This window comes from Gymnoscopelus braueri, assembly GCF_963280865.1.
Source record: "Gymnoscopelus braueri genome assembly, chromosome: 3".
Lineage (NCBI taxonomy): Eukaryota > Metazoa > Chordata > Actinopteri > Myctophiformes > Myctophidae > Gymnoscopelus > Gymnoscopelus braueri.
The window spans coordinates 49,504,035-49,528,427 of record NC_137612.1 but is presented as its reverse complement, the minus strand read 5'-3'; the positions used below and the strand labels follow the sequence as shown (position 1 = coordinate 49,528,427).

General features: G+C 41.3%; 1 protein-coding gene across 6 annotated transcripts in view; it reads right to left on the bottom strand.

The window, feature by feature from the left end:
- Positions 1-24,244, bottom strand: part of LOC308081668 (protein polybromo-1-like) — a 38,303-nt gene extending 14,059 nt beyond the window's left edge. For 5 of the 6 annotated variants that reach the window (XM_080423250.1, XM_080423252.1, XM_080423254.1 and 2 more), the window contains exons 1-23: positions 24,163-24,244; positions 21,812-21,981; positions 21,123-21,220; positions 20,601-20,748; positions 20,280-20,429; positions 19,680-19,796; positions 19,292-19,360; positions 18,499-18,597; positions 18,326-18,411; positions 17,895-17,986; positions 16,953-17,169; positions 13,998-14,139; positions 13,383-13,471; positions 10,909-11,188; positions 10,378-10,486; positions 9,500-9,732; positions 6,884-7,299; positions 5,664-5,875; positions 5,053-5,241; positions 4,285-4,442; positions 2,814-3,065; positions 1,157-1,302; positions 582-739 (exon numbers count right to left, since the gene is read on the bottom strand). In XM_080423250.1, coding sequence (XP_080279376.1) covers positions 582-739; positions 1,157-1,302; positions 2,814-3,065; positions 4,285-4,442; positions 5,053-5,241; positions 5,664-5,875; positions 6,884-7,299; positions 9,500-9,732; positions 10,378-10,486; positions 10,909-11,188; positions 13,383-13,471; positions 13,998-14,139; positions 16,953-17,169; positions 17,895-17,986; positions 18,326-18,411; positions 18,499-18,597; positions 19,292-19,360; positions 19,680-19,796; positions 20,280-20,429; positions 20,601-20,748; positions 21,123-21,220; positions 21,812-21,949 — 3,598 coding nt within the window. In that variant the 5' untranslated portion in view covers positions 21,950-21,981; positions 24,163-24,244. The remainder of the gene's footprint in view (positions 1-581; positions 740-1,156; positions 1,303-2,813; positions 3,066-4,284; positions 4,443-5,052; positions 5,242-5,663; positions 5,876-6,883; positions 7,300-9,499; positions 9,733-10,377; positions 10,487-10,908; positions 11,189-13,382; positions 13,472-13,997; positions 14,140-16,952; positions 17,170-17,894; positions 17,987-18,325; positions 18,412-18,498; positions 18,598-19,291; positions 19,361-19,679; positions 19,797-20,279; positions 20,430-20,600; positions 20,749-21,122; positions 21,221-21,811; positions 21,982-24,162) is intronic. The other variant, XM_080423251.1, reaches the window with a different exon arrangement.
- Positions 24,245-24,393: the final 149 nt, after the last annotated feature.

The following is a 24,393-nucleotide window of genomic DNA, read 5'->3' as shown; positions in this document are numbered from 1 at the left end:
TTTTGTATTTAATTGACAGTATCCAACATGGATATAGCTTTTTTTTCACTTATCACAAGTCAAAACAAATACCAGTAATTTGAGCAAGTCACCTCAAGAAGAATCATCTCCGTACTTTTTCCAGGCCCCCAGACCCCCTAAGACCCAGATCTAAAACTATCACAGCCATCAGTTCCAAGCGCTTTTGCGAAAGTGAAAAAGTACAATCGGGATGGTCAGCGGTGGGAAACATGCACCCGTGCTGCGACCATGTACCTGGTTGAAGAGATGGTCCCTTTCCATACGGTTGAGAACTTGATGCCCAGTATGTCTGGACGTAAACACTTTTCAAAAAATCTATTCCGCAATTGTATAATTAAGTCAAATGTGAGGTTGTGAGAAATATGGTGCCGCGTACATGACATTGACGGTCCACACAATTACACCTGGCAGGTGGCAGGTGACAGAAGAACCCATCTGAAACTCGCATGGGGAGACGTCTGTTTACAAGGCACTGAAACCAGTCGGAGACTTCACTGATATTTTAAATATGTTTTTTGGGGGGGGAGGGTCGCGGCCTGAAAAGGTTGAGAAGCACCGACCTATGACGCAGGTCATGGGCAGAGTCTCCTCCAGGTTGCTGAGGAACACCTCTCTCTTGTAGAACATCTTGGTCGGTTCATGTTCCGTTTCCTCTGGATGGATGAAGATGGGACCAAAGAAGAACGTTGCTCCATTCTGCACCCACAGCTTCTCTATCCTACAATACAAGTAATATGGGAAGCCATGTTACTCATAGTAATCTATAAAAAATTATATACAGTACAGTGGTGGAAGAAGATCTCCCCATAATATTTCTATTGGACAAGCACAAGACACTTGAATTAGGTTGATTATTTAATCAATAGAGGGCCATTCACACTGAGCACTATAACTATAATATCGTTCCAAGTCAAGTGGATGACAGAAATAATTCAGTCTTTTCACTCTACTTTCTTACTCAAGTAATTATTTAGATGACTGCTTTTACTTCTACAACCTCCCTATTTTCCATGTCGGCTATTTTCGAAAAATTGAGAAAATGTTCGCCCACGATGCCCAAAACATGGACGTCCAGGGTTAAATAAAAATGGCATCAGCACACACAGATGAAACAAGTGGATGTACATTGACGTACCTGCCAACCCGAGGTTTTGGCAGACCGTGGGACTGGATGTAAACGCAGTCTCCCACCTTCAGCCACATGGTGTTGTAGCGTAACTGGTCATAGTGGTGACAGCCCGGCTCTGCACCGCTCATCTCCACAGGAACGTCCTCTTTATCCTGAAGAGAAGAGATGCGCACACACACACACACACACACAAAACATTGTTTTACAGTGTCCTAGAAGATCGTTTGGAATTTTACAATACATACACAAGTAAGACGCGCGAACGCGGGAAGCGAACGCAAAAAAAAATTAATAAATATGAAAAAAATAGATTAAAAAAAAAGTAACCAAAAACAAAAATAAAAAAATAAAAAAAATCTGCGTTAAAAGGAGCATCTTAGAAGAATACAAATTCACTAAAAAAAAACTTTGAATGTTTTTGAACAATTCAACAAAGTGTTTGCCCCACTTCCGGGGGGCGGAGCCAAAATCCGAGCCCGAAGTATTTGTTCGTAGACCCCCACTTAGGGGGGGTAGAAAAAGTTTCAGAGCGATTCGGGCACTTTTCATTTAACATGGGGTTTCAATGGGGAGTTTTTAGGAGCCTTCTCCGGGGCGTGGCTTCCGGGGGAAGGGGCGGGCTTAAACGCAACCTTGACAGGTGTGTTCAGTTTTCAAAGACCTTTCATTTGATGTATGGTACGTCTAAATTGGACATTTACTTATCTCAGAGGAGCTGCAGGCAGGCAGTGCACACAGACACACACACACACACACACACACACTCACAAGCCGAGCACGGTTTCATAGTAAGCTCCACTTGCGGAGGCGCGCCTTCGCCTCCTTCCGCTGCGTTCTTAAATACATAGCTTAATTCATTAAGACCAGGAAAGCATCCGTGTCATTTTTTATTTCTTTGGCTATTCAAAAATAGCAGATCTACAAGCTCGTAGCACGTTTTTTTTTAAATCATAAACATTTGTGCAAATCTTTGAATATATATATATATTTTTTTAAAGCAAACATTTGTAACTCAAATCTTTGCTTCTGGGGGGTCCCTGGAACAAAATATTTTTGGGGGGGGGGGTCGGCGGTCAAATAGACATTTGTAGAATTGGCTTCAGGTCTTAATGGGTTAAAGAAGTAGTAATTGATAGAAAATTACTTATTTTCTATCAATTACACACCCCATGAAGCCTTGAATTCATGGAGTTTCTTTTTGTTTTTGACACATTCCTAAACCAATAATTTGATTACCGGCTGTGTTTCGGGTAGGAGACTCAAAGAGTCTCTTTTGAGTCCCTGATTTCTGATTCAAAGTACCCCCTTTCCACGACATTTTGCTTGAGAAAACCCGCTAGAGAAAACAATAGCTAGCATATCGTTGCTGTCGGGCATAAACCTCTTATCTCCATATTTTTACATTTTGTGTGATTTCGTAAATTAATGCCCTACTTGATCATACTACAGTCACACAAAAGCATCAAAAGTAGCAGATCTACAAGCTTGAAACGCGGAGAGAGACGATATGATGCTTTGAATGAACGATAAAACCAGCCTTTTGAATATAAGATTACAAAAAAAATTAAACTATAACATTTCAGTACGTCCAGTTTTAATGTAAATTTGATCAACAGAAAAAAACTAACCCAACAGCAAATAAGTATTGCGTTCTCTCTCTCACCTTGTCAATATAGCTGCCAGGGTCTGCAGCATCAGAAGACACGGTCAGTAGTTTCTCCTGGTCGGGCTTGGCAAACATGGACGCCACGCGGACCACGGGCAACGGCACGTCCCTGGGTGTGAACCTCACGGAGGTCACAGGCATGGCCCAGATCTTGATCTTCTTGAAGGACTTGTTCCTGGCTGCGTAGCGCGATTCACACACGTACACATCCTCGGCTCTGAAGCCCTCCGGTTGGAATTTGAAGTAATCCTAAAGAACACAGGAAACGAATGGAATTATCCACAACACGGCTTTGCAGAAATGTAAAATAAATAAATAAATAAATATAAGGATATGCGTCGGTGATGCCCGTATCCTAATGGCAATCCCATATTGCAGTATTTTGTTTGGTTGTTTAATAAAATGTCTGCATTTGCATTATACTAAACCAGTGATTGTGGATGTTTTAATTTTAGAGAAACAATTCTCTTTTTCAGGAACGCCCTGCTTCATATTCACACAAAACCTGGGAGCTGCCCAATACAACCACAGTCTTCACAGAGCATCTCCACTGGAGCAGTTGACGGGGCGGCAGGGTGTCGAAGTGGCCTTGATACAAATGCAGATTACGCATTATTTGATGTCAGCCCTGGTACCATTTGCAGGCAGGTGTGTGACTGGCACCTGAGCATGGGCCCTGCAACTTTGACATCTGTCTTTGGTACCGTTGTGCAAATCTTGCCTGTAAATCTATGGTTCCTCAGTGAAGCAAGGGGTCTTGGGTTGTTGTCTTCCTTGTTGACTTCAACAGTCTCACAGAACTTGGTCCTAAGTTTGGAAATGGTACCAGGGCTGACACCAAATAATGCTGTCACTCTGCATAACGGAACACCAGCTTCACTTGCCCTATTGCAGGGGCCTTATCCTGAAGGGACAAACGTGGCATCTTTCCATGGGGGCAGTGTTGCTGCTTGGAGCAAACACAAACTCAACAAAGTTGCAGAACCCATGTTCAGGTGCCAGTCACACACCTGTGACTACTGGCACACACCTCTCAGCAGGTGTGTGCTGGCAGGTTGCTCAAAACAAGAGCGATCATCAACAGAAGCATATTGGGTGATTTTGGCACAGATTTTGGAGGCGCTACCCTCACGTTTAGCTGTGTTGCTCATTCCACGAATGCCCAATCCTTACAAGCTGTACCTCGTTGTAAAGGTGACTAATCAATGATGAAAATGATATAACACAACACCAATTGGCATTATTAAAGGGAAGATATAATTGAGTTAATTTAAGTTTCCGAACTTTTTTTGAGCAGTTTATATATATATATATATATATATCAATTTGGGGGTTCGTCCTTGACACAAAAAAGTTTGAGAACCAATGCTTTAGGGACCACCGTTGCCCCAAGGCAACCCAATGGGCAAGATCAACCTCTCAAGGCACACACAGACCTGTACTCGGCTGATCTACAAGCTTCCATTACCTTGACAAACATGACCATGCATTTGCCCAGGACTTTGCTGATGGGTGCTTTGTTGTAGTGGTCGCTCTTGAACATCTCCTTCTCCAGGAACTTGCGGGTGGCCAGGTGGAAGGTCTCACTGGGCCTGTAGAACCAGCAGCCATACAGCCACTTCTCACCTACACACACACACACACACACACACACACACACACACACACACAGGCTTCAATTAAATCTTTAAAAAAAAAATCAAAACTTTGTGCCGCAAATATCGGTAAATGCTTGTATATCGGCTATTTTTTTTTAATCGTGAACATTTGTGCATATCTTTTAATATATATATATATATATATATATATATATATATATATATCTTTAAAGGGAACATTTTTTACTCAAATCTTTGCTCATGGGGGGGGGGGGGGGGTGGTGGTCCCTGGAACAACATATTTAGAGATGGGGGTCCGTGGCCAAAAACATATCATTTTGGGAGTCCCCGTCATGAAAAGGTTTTGTTCCAGGGACCCCCAGAGGCAAAGATATGAGTTAAAAATGTACGGTAGTTTAAAAAAATAAATATATTCAAAGATTTGCACACATTTTCGCGAGTAAAAAAGAAAAATAGCAGAGCAGAATAGCATGTCTATTTTTTTATAGCCCGAAGAATAAAATAATGGTTATAGGCTATAGCTGAAAATCTAAAATGACACAGATCTGTTCCCGGATTGAGTGGGATAAAAATGTGAACAGGACATTTATTGTGTGCTGCTGTTTTCTCGGTTTCACCTGCTTCGTCTTCCCACAGCCGTTCGATGCACACGATGTGCGGCTTGAGGTTGGGCTTGGCGGGCTGCACGTACACACAGCCGCCCACGTGGTAGGTGTGGTTCTCGAAGCTGCAGTCCTGGCTGTACGTGCGCTGCGGTGCTCCCGGCTGCCAGGCCTCTCCCGGCAGGTCCTCGGGTTTGTCACCCTCTGCGTTTATTGGAGAGAAAATGGAGGTTTATGTCACATCGTCACCTTCACGTCAACATCTTCAGTCCTACGTCAGTGGTTCCAAACTGGGAATCGGACAGTGGCGATTTTATAGGGGGGGGGGGGGGGGGCATTTGCCCTTAAAAAAGTTGAATAATCGACTTTGATGTACAGTGTTGAATAGTGGTATAGCGAGGCGTTGTGAGCTTGCAGTTTCGGCTAGTTTCACAATATTTATCTGTGGAACCGAGTCAAACTAAATGTAATGCCTACAATTCCAAGTGCTTGTCAGGGTGGTTCAAATATGATCATTTTGGGGGGTCGCGACCTGAAAAGTTTGGTAACCCTTGTCTTAAGTAGTACTGGCCTTGAGTAAGCACACACACACACACACACACACACACACACACACACACACACACCTCTGCTCTCCTCCTCTCTCTTCAGCTTGTCCTCCTCCATCTCCCGGGGGATCTTGTCCCTCTTCTCCTGGTCCACGTCGCTGTGCAGCGTCTTGGAGGTGTAGTTGAGGGCAGCAGAGAGCAGGATCTCTCCGTTCTTGCATAGCTCGTCCCTGATCTTGATGAAGAACAGCTGCAGCTCCACAGAATCCTCAAAGATCTCAGAGTCGGTCCTGTGAAGACATACAGTAGTTGGGTTTGGTTTGGTTTGTTTAAAAAATCCAAAACTAGATCCTATTAAAGAATTAGCATAAACAAAGATTAAAGATCTTTGCTTCTGCTACTTCTTTAAACAAATTATTCAGATTCAATTAGTGCTCAAATAATACAAATACCGATGTTTTCACCCCAAATCTTAAGTCTGATATTCTAATTCTGAAATTGAATACATTTCCGTTGTTTGGAGGCTTTAAATAGTATATTCACCAAGTGCAGTACTGCAAAGACACACAGCCTTCCTCACTCTGTGTCCCGCTTATTAGTAAGGATCCAGCTTTAGAACCCGAAATCTATTTGAAAGGGGTAGAAATCCACCCTAATAGAAGGAGCCACTATAAGCTGTGTAGCCAGGCTTCTGTGATAATGTTTCCGTACCTGTTCAGTCTGCGTGCCTTCTCCAGCACCTCAAACATGTGATAATGTGTCCGTACCAGTTCAGCCTGCGTGCCTTCTCCAGCACCTCAAACATGTGATAATGTTTCTGTACCAGTGTTGATTTCGTCCACTAAAACTATGACGATTTTTTTTTGTCGACTACCTTTTTTCACTGACGAAAACTAAAACTAAAACTAAATAAAAACTACGCTACGATGACTAAAACTAAGACTAAATATATTGACAATTTTGTCAACAAATAAAAACCAGACTAAAATGTTAGTGAGGGTTGAGTGGAGAAGAGATCCAGTAGAACTAAGACAAGTCATTTTATGTTTGGTTGCGCTCCGGTGTCAAATCAACCATTATGACGCCATCAACGCACCACCAAAATACATTTTAGTCGACTAAATCAACAGTAGATTTAGTCGATTATTATCTTATGATATTTAGTGGACTAAAACTAGACAAAAAATAAAACATTTCAATTGACAACAATATGACTAAAACTAAATCGGAATTGTATTCAAAAGACCATGACTAAAACTAAATCAAAGTTTGCTGTCAAAATCAACACGGTTCCATACCTGTTCAGCCTGCGCGCCTTCTCCAGCACCTCGAACATGTGCTCCTGGAACACGTCGAGCCTCCGGTAGCGGCCGCGCTCCACGTTGGCCCGGACGATGTCAAAGTTGAGCTCCGGCTTGTCGGGGCCGCTGGCCGGGTCCGCCGCGGCGGGGATCTCCGCCAGCGAGTCGCTGTAGCAGCGGCCCTCCTCGTCCTGGTGGCCCAGCACCGACACAAACAGGTTCCGGATCAGCTCGCGCACCAGGGGCCCCGCGGCCGGCTGCCCCGAGTCCTCGCCCCCTTGCTGCTGCTTGTGCGTGGCCAGGAGCACGCGGTGCAGCACCAGGGCGTCCCGGTAGATCAGGGACTCGGGCTCGTTGTAGGTGCAGGCGTTGTTGAACATGAGGGCGAAGTCCTCCACCAGGGCCTCCACGTCCTGGAGGGAGGAAGAGATGTAAAACCATTTAGGAATTTTGATTATAAGCAGTGGTGGAAAAAGTACAATTTTTTTAAGTACAAGTATCAATACTGCAATGTAGAAATACTCTGTAAAGTAAAAGTCTGGAATTTACTTCAGTAAAAGTACAAAAGTATTGGTATCAAAATATACAAAAGTAGAAAGTACTCATTATGCAGAACGTCCCATTTCACAAGTTTTCAAATGTATAAAAATCCACCTACAAGCTCACATAGATCGGCTATTTTATTTTTTATTTTACTAAATTTTTATCCCGCGATTTTGTAACCCTATTTTTTACACCCAGTGCCAATTCTCTATGTAATCCTGGGCACTACCTTCCCTCTGCCAACCTAGGGAGGCCAGGGCCGAGCTCATGCCTCCTTCAATGCATGAGAGCCAACTGACCTTCTTGTCACCTGACAGGGGAGAGTTTCCCTGGTTGGACGTAGCGCGTGGAAGGAACACGTTATTCCAACCAGTTCCCTTCCCCTCCATCAGGCGCCCCGGCTGGCCAGGGGGAGGCAGTATAGTGACCAGGATTACTGCATGTTTTTGTGAGGGTACCTACCCTAGGAGACACGGGGAGAACATACAAACTCCACACAGAAAGGCCCTTTCGCCAACCCCACCTAGGGTATGGGCACTGATGACGCGGAGGAGAGAACACGCCCCCAGCGCCCACAGCGTCCCCTGCGGGAATCGAACCCAGGACCTTCTAGCTGTGAGGCGACAGCACTACCGACTGTGCCACCGTGCCCCCTAGATCGGCTATTTTCAAATGGCCGAAATGTATTTAGGGCTGAAGTGGTTAATATAGGTTTTGTAATAATAATCAAAAAACAAAAGTTACTAGTAACTAAGTTTTCAAATAATTGTAGTGGAGTAAAAGTACCGGTATACTATTTGCCTCCGAGATGTAATGGAGTAGAAGTATAAGTACAGAAAATTGGAAATAATCCAGTAAAGTAAAAATACCTCAAAATTGTACTTAAGTACAGTACTTAAGTAAATGTACTTAGTTACTTTCCACCACTGTGTAAAACCATTAGGAATTTTGATAAGCCCTGAGAAATAATAATCACGATTTTTACAATTATCATGTGTGCATTTTATTCCACCACGCTATGGATAACGTTGGTGTTGTAAAAGTAGCAGATCCTCAAGCTTGAAACGCGGCGCAAAGCGAAAAAGCATCTCTCTTTGGAAGCAATTAAACGCTACAGGTTTAAACATCCAAGTAGGCTGCAGGACCTCTGTCTGCAAGGCTCTTGATATGTATTACTAAATAGTCATTTCAGTCCTACATTTCTTCTGAGCCTGGCCTGAGAAGAGAAGTTCTTTATTTTACACATTTTTATTGAACCTCTAGTTCATTGGTTCTCAAAGTGGGGTCCTTGGGGGGGTTCCAGGGGGTCCCCAGCAAAAGTATTTAATTTGGCATCACAATCATTTTAACCACTAAATCCATTTATACATTGGCTATTCAAAAATAGCAGATCTACAAGCTTGTTTTTGTTTTGTTTTTTACACACAATCTTCTCTTTTGAGGGTCCTTGGCACAACATTTTTGAGATGGGGTCCACGGCCAAATACATATCAATTTTGGGGTCCTTGACTTGTAAAATAACCACTGCTCTAGTTAATTAATTGTGACATTTCCAAATCACGGTGAGCTTGTAGATCTGCTATTTTTTTTTAAGTCGTGAAAATGTGTGCAAATCTTTGAATATATACATTTGTAAAGTGAACATTTTTTACTCAAATCTTTGCCTCTGGGGGATTCTCCAAATTTTTTTCTAAATCCTAACAGTTTTTTTGAAAAAAAACGTATGCTATAATATCAGCGGTTCTCAAACTTTTTTCATGTCAAGGACCCCCAAAATGATATGTATTTGTCCGTGGACTCCTCCCATCTCAAAATATGTTTTTCCAGGGACCCCAAGAAGCAAATATTTGAGTTAAAAATGTATATTATATATATATTATATATTCAAAGATGTCCACATATTTTCACGATTTCCTTTAAAAAATAGCAGATCTACAAGCTCATAGCGCGGCACCCGAGTGCCGCGCTATGAGCTTGTAGATCTGCTATTTTTGAACAGCCAAAGAAAAGTGACACAGATGAGTTCCCGGATTGAATGGGTTAATAATAGTAAAACTGTCACATCCCTACCTGGTAACGGCCGGCCACCATGTGGCTGCGTAGGCGCTCCATGTCGAGCGGTCTCTTGATGGTGGCGTAGTAGTCGGGCAGCTCGGCGCGGGACGGCAGGCGGAGGAAGATGGTGCTGAGACGGCGCCCCCTGCGGTCGGTGAAGTTCCTCACGGCGTCGTAGCACTCGTTCAGGCGCTGCTGCAGCGGGGTGAGGTATTTGGACTTCTTTGGAGACACGCCGGGGGTCTTTCCTAGATCGGTGCCAGGTGGAAATAAAACGGGTATGTGATTCAACAGCATTACCAAGAATAAGGCTATACACAATCGCGGATAATAAAATAGATTTTTCGATGAAATCAATCGACATTTTGTGAAGTTAACACAACTTTCAACCTGGCATTCCTATTTTGGGCATGTCATAGGCAAACATTCTTCAAGAATAGCAACAAATAGCAGTCCTACAAACTCTCGCATTGTGAGCTTTTAGAACAGCTATGTTCACTATTTTCGGTGATTTATTTTTATGTTTTCATTTGAAATGTTTATTTTGAATAAAGCAATTTTAAAACAAATATAACAAATGAAATGAATAATGCAATGCAACAGAATAATTGCTGAGAAAATAATCAATAGTTGCAGCACCAAAAGTTGGAGCACCACTGATATAGCGACATACTGTTAGGATTTAGAAAACATTTTTAAGATTATGTATTTGGCCACGGACCCCCATCTCAAAATGTTTTGTCCGAGGGACACCCAGAAGCAAAGATTTGCAAAAATTTTCTAGATTTTTCAAAAATATTATTTTTGAATAGCCAAAGAAAATCTAAAATGACACAGATGCGTCCCCGGATTGAATGGGTCAAGTGGTTCCACTATTGATGTGTCAAACATACTGAGTTTGAGTTTGGGAGAGGCGAGGTCCTCCTGCTCTTCAGGAGAAGGTCCCAACTCCTTGCGCTTGTCTTTCACGATCTTCTCCAGAATGTCTGCATCATTATACACCTATTGGAAGAACAAAAAACAAAATTTAAAAGACAAATGGATTTAAATAAGACCAGCTAATGAATATAAAAACGCGCTGCGATTTAGGGCTGTTACGATTGTGAGCGATTAATGTTTTTGTCGTTGAACACTGGAACATATGAATAAAAATTGCATTTCTTTTTGGCTTTGAAGTTGCACACGGTAGATATGACAAATAACCTAAATATTTAAAAGAATTACCGACATATTTAATAACATCCATAATAATGGAAATAAATGATCTACAAGCTCACAAGGCATTGCGTGGCATTGTGAGCTTGTAGATCTGTTATTTCCCCCCCAAAAAATAAACTGTTATGACAAGTGTGCAAAGAATTATTGCGATTATCTCATAAAATAGCGATTAGGCGATCGATGATGTAATATTGTGACGGGCCTACCTGAGATCCCTCCTCGTTGTAGTGGCGAGCGTTGCGGAACATGAGCCTCATGTCGTTCATCATGGCCTCCTCGGTGGCGTAGCGCTCCTGGCGGACGTTGAACTCGACGGTCTTCATGTCCATGGGCTCCAGGATGACCTTGTAGTAGTCCGGGTAGTCCTTCTTGGACGGCTTGACCATGAACAGCTCGCACAGGCGGCGGCCGGTGCCCACCTCCCGCGCCTCCGTCACCGCCACGTACAGGGCCTTCATCCTGTTCTTCTTCACGTTCTTCTTGTGGCTGAAAAGAGAGGATTCATGGGACATGAGGAATAGGCTTTGGTGTAAAGTGGTTCTCAAACTTTTTCGTGTCAAGGACGCCAAAATTGATATGTATTTGGTGACGGACCCCCCCCCCCCCCTCATCTGAAAATGGTTTATGCCAGGGAGACCCCCGGAAGAGAAGATTTGAGTTTTTTTTTTTTTTAACACTTTAAAGATTAACACCTTTACCGCCGGGCCCGTAGTTCTACGGGCCGTTAAATCCAACGGTTAAGCGCCGAGCCCGTAGTCCTACGGGCTGCGGTCTTTTCGCGCATGCGCGGTCCGGGTGCACTTTCGGAATTTTTTTGATCCACTTCCGTTTCCGGTTTGATGACAGGAAATAGAATTATTTGGGATCCGGTTTCGACGATCACGCCCGCTCCCATTCTACAGACGAAACTGAAACTCAATTCTCTTCCTGTAGTTTTTTCTCCTCGCATTTCACTGTTTAACGTAATCCGCTCTAACTACAGTCATGGAAGTCCGTTTGACATGCGGTCTTCACTGGGAGATACAGGGAGATCTCGCGGATGTAAACAGACCGGTCACGGCTCAATCTTAAGGATTTTAACAAGATCTATGGCGACATGAAAAAAACAAAAAAACAACAAAAACACCTTGGCAGGTGAGTACATTATTATGAGATTAACCTCTGGCGGTGGATGTGTTAAAGAAATCTTGAAAGTGAGCTTGAATATCTGCTATTTTTGAAGAGCCAACATATAAAATATGGATAAAGTGGTTAAAATGATTGTGACTCTGTATTTAAACTGTATTCCATTTGTTGCAATAATGGTTAAATCTACCTTGACGTGAGTGTTTCTGATTGAACAGCACTTAAGTAAGATTTTGAGGTCATTTTATTTTAATTTTAATTTAACATTTCCCAACTGACCTGTTCAATGGGATGTGTTCAGTTAAAAAAAGAAAAGAACATTTTCCACTGACAATTTGATTGGTTATCGACGCAGACAAACAGACACACACATGGAAAGTGTAATCACTAATATCTCTACCACATATAGGCTCGAACTCTGCGACTCGTTATCGATTCCCGAGCCCGACAACCATTGCTGCGTGTCTCCCCATTTCCTGTCATTCTCAACTGTACTATCCAATGAAGGCAGAAAAGCCCCAAAACATCTTTAACACATCGACCGCCAGAGGTTAATCTCATAATGTACTCACCAGTGCCAAGGTGTTTTTGTTGTTTTTTTTGTTTTTTTCATGTCGCCATAGATCTTGTTAAAATCCTTAAGATTGAGCTCTACACGGTCTGTTTACATCCGCGAGATCTCCCTGTATCTCCCAGTGAAGATCGCGTGTCAAACGGGGTATCCATGTTGTAGTTAGAGCGGATTACGTTAAACAGTGAAATGCGAGGAGAAAAAACTACAGGAAGAGAATTGAGTTTCAGTTTCGTCTGTAGAATGGGAGCGGGCGTGATCGTCAAAACCGGATCCCAAATAATTCTATTTCCGGTCATCAAACCGGAAACGGAAGTGGATCAAAAAAATTCCGAAAGTGCACCCGGACCGCGCATGCGCGAAAAGACCGCAGCCCGTAGGGCTACGGTCTCGGCGCTTAACACATCGACCGCCAGAGGTTAATCTCATAATGTACTCACCAGTGCCAAGGTGTTTTTGTTGTTTTTTTGTTTTTTTCATGTCGCCATAGATCTTGTTAAAATCCTTAAGATTGAGCTCTACACGGTCTGTTTACATCCGCGAGATCTCCCTGTATCTCCCAGTGAAGATCGCGTGTCAAACGGGGCATCCATGTTTGAGTTAGAGCGGATTACGTTAAACAGTGAAATGCGAGGAGAAAAAACTACAGGAAGAGAATTGAGTTTCAGTTTCGTCTGTAGAATGGGAGCGGGCGTGATCGTCAAAACCGGATCCCAAATAATTCTATTTCCTGTCATCAAACCGGAAACGGAAGTGGATCAAAAAAATTCCGAAAGTGCACCCGGACCGCGCATGCGCGAAAAGACCGCAGCCCGTAGGACTACGGGCTCGGCGCTTAACCGTTGGATTTAACGGCCCGTAGAACTACGGGCCCGGCGGTAAATGTGTTAACAGTTGGATTTAACGGACCGTAGGACTACGTTCTTGGCGGTTAATGTGTTAAAAAAGTTGTATTATAAATATAACAGATGGATGAATTCACACCTTTTCCTCTTGGTGGTACTCCCTGCATCAGACGACAGAATGCTGTCTCCATCCTCATCATCTCTCCTCAGGAGCTCTCTCTTCTTCACCTGAAATAAAGAAAATGATCATTTATTACAAATCATAAACATAAAAATGTCTCTTAAAAAAAGGTAGGGCAAGTGATTTTCTTTGGTTAAAATAAGTGTTAAATAGCTCTATATTCTGATAGTACTCATTGCTGTAGAGTGTTTGTTCAGTAACAGGAGTCTCCATGTCTCTCCAGCTCATGTTCAGGTCAGGATAGAGAACTCAGACAGGACACAGATTAAAAGTGAAAGTGATGACACAAAGAAATGAGCAGACACAATCGGAACTGGAGCACTATAAAAATGAAGCTGAAGAATGGGTACTCTTTCCTGATTGGCCGACATTGTGTCACCTACCTGAAATTTTATTTTCTGTTTATGAAAGAGCTGGAGAGACAGGGAGACCCCTGTTACAGAACAAACACTCTATAGCTATGGTTACAATCAGAATATAGTGCTTCAACCATTTCTTTATTTTACACACATACAGTAAACATCACTTACCTCCGTTAATAATTTGACAGGACACAGTATAGAAGTAAGTTACCTGCAGGATCTGCTGAAGCCTGAAGGCCCGTTTGTAGATGTTAGAGTTGGGCATGTTGTAGCGCTTTGCATTCTCAAACATCAGGGTGAGGTCTGCATCCATCTGCTCCACGCTGCTGTACTCCCCATTCTTCATCTTCTCCCTGGGAGAGCAACAAAACATCATCAGTCCTCTGTCACTGTAGCATAGTCCACTCAATTGATTTATAGTGCAACATTACCCCAAGTGGTCTCTGTACAGTTCATAGCAAAGAATACACAATACTTTGAAATATGTGTGCACACCAGGCCTGGATATTCGTCATTCAAGGGCCCAGGTCACTTGGCCTTTGGTGTCGTCAATTCTTTTAGGGCACAAAGGCCAAAAACCAGGGCACGAAGACCATCAAATAAAATGATTTTAATTCCACGATAATAATTAATTTAACTTAAAAGGATGATTACATTTTAACAGATTCACTGCCAATCACGTAGATCTACGCGAACCGCTTTAAAGCCGCCACGTGCCAATCACGTTTTTTTTTCCAATTTCACACAAAGACCAAGGAGATATGATTAGTTGAAGATCTAGACTCCTATCCACTTCCTTGTTAACTTAAAACTTTAAAATGCTGTATTTCGGCTCCTGAGTACTTTTTTTTTTCCAATGAAAAACTCTGGCACTGGCTAAAAAAATATGAAAATACCTCTGGCAGTTAATGTGTTAATATAGTACTAGTACAGAAGTAACATATAACCTGTTTATTGTATTCAGGGTCCCCACACATTTTTAGCAATGAATTTCCAAAACTTTTCCAGAATTTCCAGGCCTATATAACAAGCATTCAGCGCAATGATGTGTCTCTTACTCCTATTAGTCCATGAGCCAGAGCCCCAAAATTGAGCAATGATTATCGAAAGAGTGGGCAAAACCATACCTATATTAAATTGTTCATAGGGTCAATACGAGTAAATACATATATGATAACCTCTCCACAGGAGCAGCTTTTTCATGGTTATCACACATTTTGTTATTTTCCCCATACGTACATGACAGGTGAAAAAATGACAATTTTAAAAATAGTTATCATAATGAAACTTCCCCAGTTGATTACTTACATGAAGACAATGATTTATCGTATTACAAGTTTTCTGAAATTGTATATTTAAATATGCAAATTAGGCATTAGGAAAATATGCCTGAATTTGCATAACTTTCCAGAATCAACATTGGACAAAGCCAGAGTCAACATTCTTATTTCATTTTGTTAAGATGTTGGAGTCAAAGGTTTTTAACGAGGGAATATTCAATATCTGGCTCAATTTTGGGGCTCTGGCTCATGGACTAAATGCCTAATTTGCATATTTAAATATACAATTTCAGAAAACTTGTAATACGATAAATCATTGTCTTCATGTAAGTAATCAACTGGGGAAGTTTCATTATGATAACTCTTTTTTTAAATGTTGTCATTTTTTCACCTGTCATGTATGTATAGGGAAAATAACAAAATGTGTGATAACCATGAAAAAGCTGCTCCTGTGGAGAGGTTAACTTATCATATATTTATTTACTCGTATTGACCCTATGAACAATTTAATATAGGTATGGTTTTGCCCACTCTTTCGATAATGAAATATTGTCTGGCTCATGGACTATATGTACAATGCCCAAAGATAGGCAGTGTAGCAAAAATAAAGCATAGAATATAGAATGGTACAATTCCATTAAAAATTTCGTGCAAAATTAGGGCATAGCTCACTGGAATACAAGACTCATTATGGCATCCGTATTACTTATTTCTTTTAAATAATATTGCCTTGCATTTGCTCCATTTATGAATTTAAAAGTAATGAAGGATGCAAGGATGTTTTAAATTACACTTTTGTTGTAGGTTTTCCTATGTTTTTCCTATTAAGTTTTCAACAAGATGATACTGTCAGACACGAGGAGGGATGAACATAATTATGTAAAACAAATCAAGAGTGGTAAACTTAAAGTGCCATTTATTTTAGGAACAGTACAGTATCCGGCTAAGATTTGTGGCATAACTTGCAGCCAGCTCTATTCGGGTCCTCTTCTGTCTTTAAACTTTTCATTTGTAAGCCACAAATTATTAAACAAACATTTCCCTGGCATTGTGGATCATACTACTAGTTCAACCGATATATTTTAACTGCGTTTGTTTGCGCTTCACCGACTATTCACATGTTGCTCGCAATTGTTTGTTGGGACAGCAAACACACAACCTGCACAAGTTGCCAGGTTGGTGTCACGTGACAAACAAACAGCTCTACAAGCTAATTACTCATCACGCTGCTGCACGTTGTGAGCTTGTAGCTCTGTTCTTTTTATCACGTGACACCAACCTGGCACCCTATGCAGTGCAACCTAACGATTGAGACATACATTAGGCTGCCATCACACAGCCCGTTCGGCGAAAAACTACTTATGTTACATATTTCGTGTAATGTTATACATGTTTATGAAAAGGTTTTGTTTTAACAAAATCAATAGCCAAACACAATGCATAGCCAAATATTTTTCCAGGACCCTTGATAAATTCCAGGACCTTTGATCAATTCCAAACCTTTTCCAGTACTGGATTTAAAAAAAAAAATTTTTCAAAATATTTCCAGGAATTTCATGACCGTGGGGACCCTGTGTATTACAATATTTCTCACATTCAGCACTGCACGACGCTGATTGAAGTAAGGGTCACATGAACATTCACAGATTCAAACTTTTATTGTATTTTCCCCATCAAAGTTTTCATTGAAGATGAATAGTGATTGTGCTTAAAATATAGTATTTGTTAATTATTAATAATGAAAAAGTTTTGAATAATTTAGAAAAATAAAAAATATAAAATATATATAAATCTTCTCTTCTGGGGGTACCTGGCACCTAACATTTTCAGATGGGGGTCTGTGGTCCGATAGAGAGAATCTATCAAAAGGATCATCCCGTACGTACCTGATCACCTGCAGAGAGGTGGGCAGTTTGATCTGCTGGTAGTAGTCAGGATACTCCCTGCGTGAAGGCAGCATCATGAAGGGTTCACAGAGGAGCTGGCCCTGGTTGTTCCTGCATCCCCGCACCGCCTCGTACAGCTGGAAGACGGGGTTAGCCATGTCCATGCTGGAGTTCAAACACTCCGCCTCGGACTCGCCTTCGTCGTAGCGCACGGAGCCTGCAAAAAGATCACATAAAAGATATTCATACAGGGTTTTTTTCCTTTTTTTTATGTGCTCTCATATATATGCATATATATTTATATATTGTTTGCGTTAGTTTTTTTCTTACTTTGATTCTCTTTGAATATGTATTTTTATTATGTCGTTGCTGTTGGGCAGAAAACTCTTATCTCCATATTTTAGCTTTGTTTTTTGTAAATTAACCCCCTACTTGTGCATACTACAGTCACTGGAGTATGCACAAGTAGGGAGTTAATGTACAAAAAACGCAAAGTAGTGTCACATAAAAGTATCAAAAGTAGCAGAACCACAAGCTCGAAAACACGGCGCGAAGCGACGTGTTTTGAGCTTGTCGATCTGCTACTTTTGCCATTAAAAGAAGATATTAATGTTTTTATAAGCATGGACATGGAGGTTGTGCTCAGATATCCAGCGTCACGGTGTTATCTTCAAATACAGTTACATTTTGTGGAAAAGGAAGCTCTTTTACTGTACAAGTACATCATTCGAGATGTAGAATTTGTTACCCACCTACATACTGTACATGAATGGTGAAAATAGCCAATCTACACACTCACAAACTTGCATTTTTGACATGCCCGAAATAGGGACGTCTGGGACGCCAGGTTGTGTAATAAAATAAGGACATTGTAGACCTTTTTATAGAGCGAGTATCACTGTACAGCCCATATAGACACAAACACACATGCATGAAGCTTACCAGAGAGAACGGAGTCCTCTTCACCCTCTGAGCCGTACTGAAGAGCCAGAGTGATGGCAGACAGTCTGTCCCCCTGAGCAGACCTGCGATTTCTGAATAGGTGAATAGCATGTAAGAGGCCACAAAATCACTTCTCCTGCTCTGGGTTTTTATTTTAATACTCCACTGCACCATGGTGTGGCTCAGGGGTCTTCAACAGGAGGTCAGGGACCTCTAGGGGTCATCAGAGTTACTGCAGGGGGGCCACTAAATCTTTTTGTGATAGGAACTTTTTTTACATTTTACATTTTTTTACATTAACCACTTCAACCCTAAAATCTCTATTCCGGGGGGGAGAAATTAGCCGAAAATATCAGATCTACAACCCCACTTTGAGAACCAATGCTTTAGGGTACATGAATATACACGAAAGGAATCCTACTATAATATACCTGATGCGAAGGCTAGATTTAGTGGGCTCAGCATGTTCAAGTTCAGTCTTTCGCTGGATGAAGACCTTCTTGATGGTGTTTGCGTCCTATATTGAAAGAAACCATTTGTTTAACTGTGATGTAAATGATACACAGTGTTAAAGAAGAAAAGAAATGTAGAAGTTTGTCCGTACCTTAAAAACCTGAGATCCTGGTTCATTGTACGTTTTGGCATTCTTGGCCATCAGGTCAACGTCCTTGGCCATAGCATTGACACTTTTATAGTATCCAATCTATACAGGAAAAAATTCTTAGTTACACAATAGTCAAACTAAACAAAAAAAAACAAGCAAAAAATCTAACAAATCAATAACTACAGAAATACTGTAGAAATACCATATTGTGGCTTGTATGCCTCTGCTAACTAGAAGCCATTAACATCTGTGTCAGACTCATATAGTATATCGTTGATGTTGGGTGGAAACCTCATATGTCCAAAACTGTTACTTTTCAGGATTCAATTTCTAAAGTATCAAAATTTGCAGAACTACAAGCTTAAAGTGTGACACGTTTGCTACAACAGCAGATCTACAAGCTCAAAACGCGTCACCATGCGACGCGTTTTGAGCTTGTAGATCTGCTATATTTGCGTGACATTGTATGATGAAGTAGAGCATTAATGTACGAAAAAGTATAAAGAGATAAGAGGTTTCTGTCCGACAGCAAAGATAGTGATAAAGACATTGAATTTGATGGACATGTTTTGTGAGGTCACGGTGACCTTTGACCTCATACTTCTAATCAGTTCATCCTTGAGTCCAAGTGGACATTTGTGCCAACCAAGTGTCACAAAATGCCCTCAAGGTGTTCCTGAGATATCACGTCGCGTTCACGAGGTTGAGACGTACGCACATGAGGACACAAAATCATGATGCCCACTGGCGAAGACATGAAAAGAAAATTATAATGAGCCAATGAATGGGTCACCTGTATTCTTTGTGCGATGGCTCTCAGATCGATGGGCTCCTTTATAATGGCATAGTAGTCTGGGTAATGCTAGGAAAGGACAGAGAAGAATTATTTCAAAATGTATATTGCTACAGATTGACAACAGGAAGCAATGAGTGAGCAAATAGTGAACATAACTGATCTACAACCACGTAAAGCGCCTCGATGCAACGCGTTGTGAGCTTGTACATTTACCATTCCCGCCATTTGTGAAAAAAAAAAATCTTTTCACCTAAATTGACTTGACCAAAATAGGCTAACGGCAGGGTTACTATGGTTATGTGTTTTGAGGGAAAACAAACGCGTATTGGCGTCATTTCACACTCAGGGAAGCTTGGTTGACGATAATATGTTGAGAGGGACGTACCACTTTGGAAGGCAGCTTCTGGAAGAGCTCACTGCACAGACGTCCTGCGGGGTCAGTGTGAGACACCACCGCCTCCAACAGCTGCTCCAAGATCTCCTTCAAACAACCCACTGACGTCTACGAGACACACATGGACATAATATTAGGGTTGAACGTTTTAGTTTTTTTTAACCCATTCAATCCAGGAACTCATCTGTGTCATTTTAGATGTATTTGGCTATTCAAAACTAGCACATATACAAGCTCATAGCGCAGCACCGAGTGCCGCGCTATGAGCTTGTAGATCTGCTATTTTTTTTAAATCTTGAAAATGTGTGCAAATCTTTGAATATATATATATATTTATTTTTAAGCGAACATTTGTAACTCAAATCCTTGCTTCTGGGGGTCCCTGGAACCAAACATTTTGAGATGGGGGTCCGCGGCCAAATACATATCTAAAAATGTCATGTCAAGGACCCCCAAAATGATATGTATTTGGCCGCGGACCCCCCGGATCTAAAAATATGTTATTCCAGGGATGAACCCGACGAACCCGACGTGCGGTGTGGCATACCGCACCGCGGTATGGCGGTACACCCAGCCCTAACAGATACTTACTTCATCTTCGGTGGACATTCCGGTGTTATCCAGCATATCGTCAGCATCTTCGTCATCGTCATCCCCATCCCCAGGCTGCACAAACTCATTCCTGGTTTGCAGATACACCACCCACAACCTGTTTGCAGCCTGGTACTCCTCATTTTCGGGCTGAAAACATATGAAACAATTCACATTAGGTATCCGGAAAAGCATCTGTGACATTTTAGATTTTAGCTACATACGTTTTTCAGAAAACTCTTAGGATCTAGAAGTGAGGAAAATAATCGGTGATCGGACCCAAAAACAAACCTGATGAGAGCGTCCCTAGTGATATCCTACCTTGTAGTATGATTTGGCATTATTGAACATGAGCTGGACATCTGCAGTAAGCTGTTCCACATCCTGGTAATCCTCTGACTTGAGCTTCTGTTGGATCTTTGTCATGTCAATGGGCTGTGACACCACTTCATAATAATCAGGTTGATTCCTGGGGGGGAGGGGAAACATTTATGAATACAGTTACATTTCCTCAATAAAACACTGGTACATCAACTTTCAACTCTGTATAACATGGATAGTATAATTTTTTGTCAGGCATTTATATTTAACCATGCATCATTTCTAGGATAGGACTATATACATGGCTAAAGCAAAAATAAAAAGCCAAGTTGTAATCTGCGATTTGTGAAACAGCATGCAAGGATTTCCCCACACTAGAGCTATGTTTCCTAACAATAAGCACAATATGTAGAATTATGATGTCCTTCCCAAATATACAAATTTTAAAAAAAGAATGTAAAAGAAAAATGTTGTGAAGAAAATACATGAATTAATGGTCCAACTTTGGTGTGTGGGTTTTACCTTCTCTTTGGTACCCTGATGAAGAAATCAGAAAGGTGCCTCCCCTGATCATCTTTGTGGTCCCTGATGGTGTTGAACAACTCGTGGCATACAGCAATCTGCAGGAAGGACATCGTTACGTTAACCACTTAAACCATTTATTTAGTCAAACGGACCTGAGTGTCAACTGTACTTGCTTTTTTCCGGCTATCTTTGGCTAATGTTTCCCCCAGAATGTGGATGCTGGGTTTCAAGTTGTTAAAGCTGCGCTATGTAACTTTCCTGGACTGTTCTACCCCGGATTTGAACTTGGGTCTCCTGTCCAACGAGCTAATAAGAGCCTGCTTACCTGCCTGCTTGCTCTGGGGAGAACTTTTATATTGACCTTAGGGTCCAAATTTCTGTCAAACCATAAACAGGATTGTGTCAAAGGTCGTGTCTAGCCTAGACACAGGCTCCAAGCTCACAGCGCGTCACTTTGTGGAACGCCGCGAGCTTGTACGTCTGCTATTTTTGAAAAGAATGTTGTGTTTTTTTTTACATACACTGGAGGTCCCTGGCACTAAACATTTTCAGATGGGTAGTCCACGGCCAAATACATATCAATTTGGGGGTCCTTGGCACAAAACATTTGAGAATCACTGCAGTCAAAAACTACGATTAATTCACCCACAAACCAATTACATAGAGATTTAAGAGGTTCTTCTTACCGGGTCTACTGTGGGAACGTTGGAGGTTCGGCGTCTCTTTCTGGCGCTTCCAGGAGTGGATGAGGAGCAGTCATCAAAGTCTCCTCCACTCACACTGCTGGAGGGAGAAGTGGCTCTTCTCCGCTTGGAAGCGCTCATTGATGCAACTGGCTCTTCTGGTCTGCAGCAAGCTAAGGAATAAAATGAATGATTTTTGGCAATTTTATACAATATGTAGTGGGGGTCCCTGCTTCATCTCTATGTCAGCTAGGGGTCCTGGGGCTGAAAATCGTTGAAGACCCCTGCTTTCTAGCAGATTTACAACCTCACAGTTTCAGTGTAATACAGAGCTATCAAGTGGTTAATCAGATTAATAGCTTTAATAGATCATAAAAATAAATATATACACATTTCTTCGTGTCGTTTTGAATAAATCAATCATTTAAAACAGCATCTCGATTATTCCATTAACCTACATGAGCCAGATTAAGTCATCTATTGCTTCTAAATGTCCGTTTCGATATATTTTCTGTTAATCGCCCAGCCCTATAGCACAGGTTTACAGGTGTAAAGCAGTTGGATAATGATTTTTTTCTTCATACAAGAAGCTCCATCATTTGAGCTAGCAAATAGGAACTAAAGTAATCAAAAAAGTCAACCCAAGACCTAGATGTTTGTACAGGATCTCCTCACTGGTCAGTAGGAGTACATTGCGGACTCTTAACAGGAGCACTCATCCAATGTCACTGCGACTACGCATGCACCTCATGGTACCATAGCACCACAAAGGCCTTAAAAACAAGGCTTCAGACATCCCAAAACAAACTGGTCAGGCTACTTCTTGGCCTAACATCTACAACTCATCTAACCCCTGCTCACTTTGCTAGAGTGGGATGGCTCAGGGTAGAGGACAGAGTACAGCAACTTGCAATAGGCCTGGTCTACAAGATACACTACACCACAAAGAGTACCTGTCAAACTAAAAACACAAACAAAACACCAGAGGGAGCTCCACAAGTGTACTTACTTTTACTCCACTACATCTCAAGAGTCAAATATTGTACTTTTTACTCTACAACAATTATTTGAAAACTTTAGTCACTAGTTATTTTGTAGATTGTGATTATTATTATTATTATTAATACAACAAATCCTACTTCAGCTGCATTTCAGTCATTGAAGAATAGCAGATCTACAAGCTCACAACATCGCAACGCGTTGAGAGCTTGTAGATCTGCCATTTTCAAAAGATTTGAATACATTTGATAAATATGATACCTTGTGAAATGGGACAGTCTGCATGATGGGTACTTTTTACTTTTGGTACTTTTAAGTACATTTTGATACCAATACTTTTGTACTTTTAGTCAAGTATTTTTTTAATTCTGGACTTTTACTTAATACAGAATATTTCTACATTGCAGTATTGATACTTTGAAAAAAAATTGAGTACTTTTACCACCACTGTCTGCAGCCAGCTAGCCTGCTAGCTACAACAACATGGACAAACTGGCCATCAGAGATACTTAGCTGAACACTAGCTATAACCAGTCAACTACACACACATTCTAACACACCTGCACTCATAAACAACAACACACAAGCACAGTGTGAGGACATACACAACTTGTTATCTTAGCGTTAGCATTTAGCACAGCTTGGGATGCATGGATGGAACACTGTTGCCATATTTCGTGAGAGAAATAAGCAACCAGGGTCTAGGAAAACAGGCCCACAGGAGCACTTTAAACCTTTATACAGTGCCTTGGCTATTTGGAAATAGCAGACCTACAAGCTCACAACGCGTCGCATTCACAACGCGTTGTGAGCTTGTAGATCTTGAAAAGAAATAGTGAAACAATATTTGGATTAATATATTTTAAAATTAAATTCAGATGAGGGTCTGCGGAGAAATAAAATAATTTAAAGCAGATCTACAAGCTCACAACAAGACGAGCTTGAGGTCTTGATCTTGTAATAAAATGTGGAATATTTGAAATATATATTTTTTAGATATTCTAAGAAAAATGCTCCCCTGCGGCACAAAACATTTAAAGGAAAATATTTGAGAATCACTGGTTTAAAAATATAATTATTATTTTTAGGAAACAAGCAACTTCACTTTAGAAACAATCCCAAAAAACCTCAACCCACAACTACCAATATTTACAAGAAGAACAAGCCCAAAAGTCGCTTATAATAAGCGGACATGGCAACACTGGCATGGAACAATGCACAACAAAGCCCTTATGTTAGCACGATATCCTAGCTCCGTTTAGCACGTTTTACCATTCACAATCTAATGCAGACTAAAGTACATAGAAACAAGCGAGCTGTGACGATAGAAATACATTATTTCATATTTAAATTACCAATTGTGACTTTATATTCCGTTGAATTAACTCCCTGAGTGAAATGTAGTTGCTATGCTAGCAGCTAGCCTCTGTTTGAAAACTACAATCCGGAAGTTGATGGTCGAGTTCGCTTTGTACTCAGCAGGAAGTTAATGAAAAAAGGTGTAATCTTGAGACAGTACTGCCATCACCAGGACAAAGTTGGTATAGCGCCTAAAATCAGTTAAAGGTAGGGCAAGTGTTTTTTTC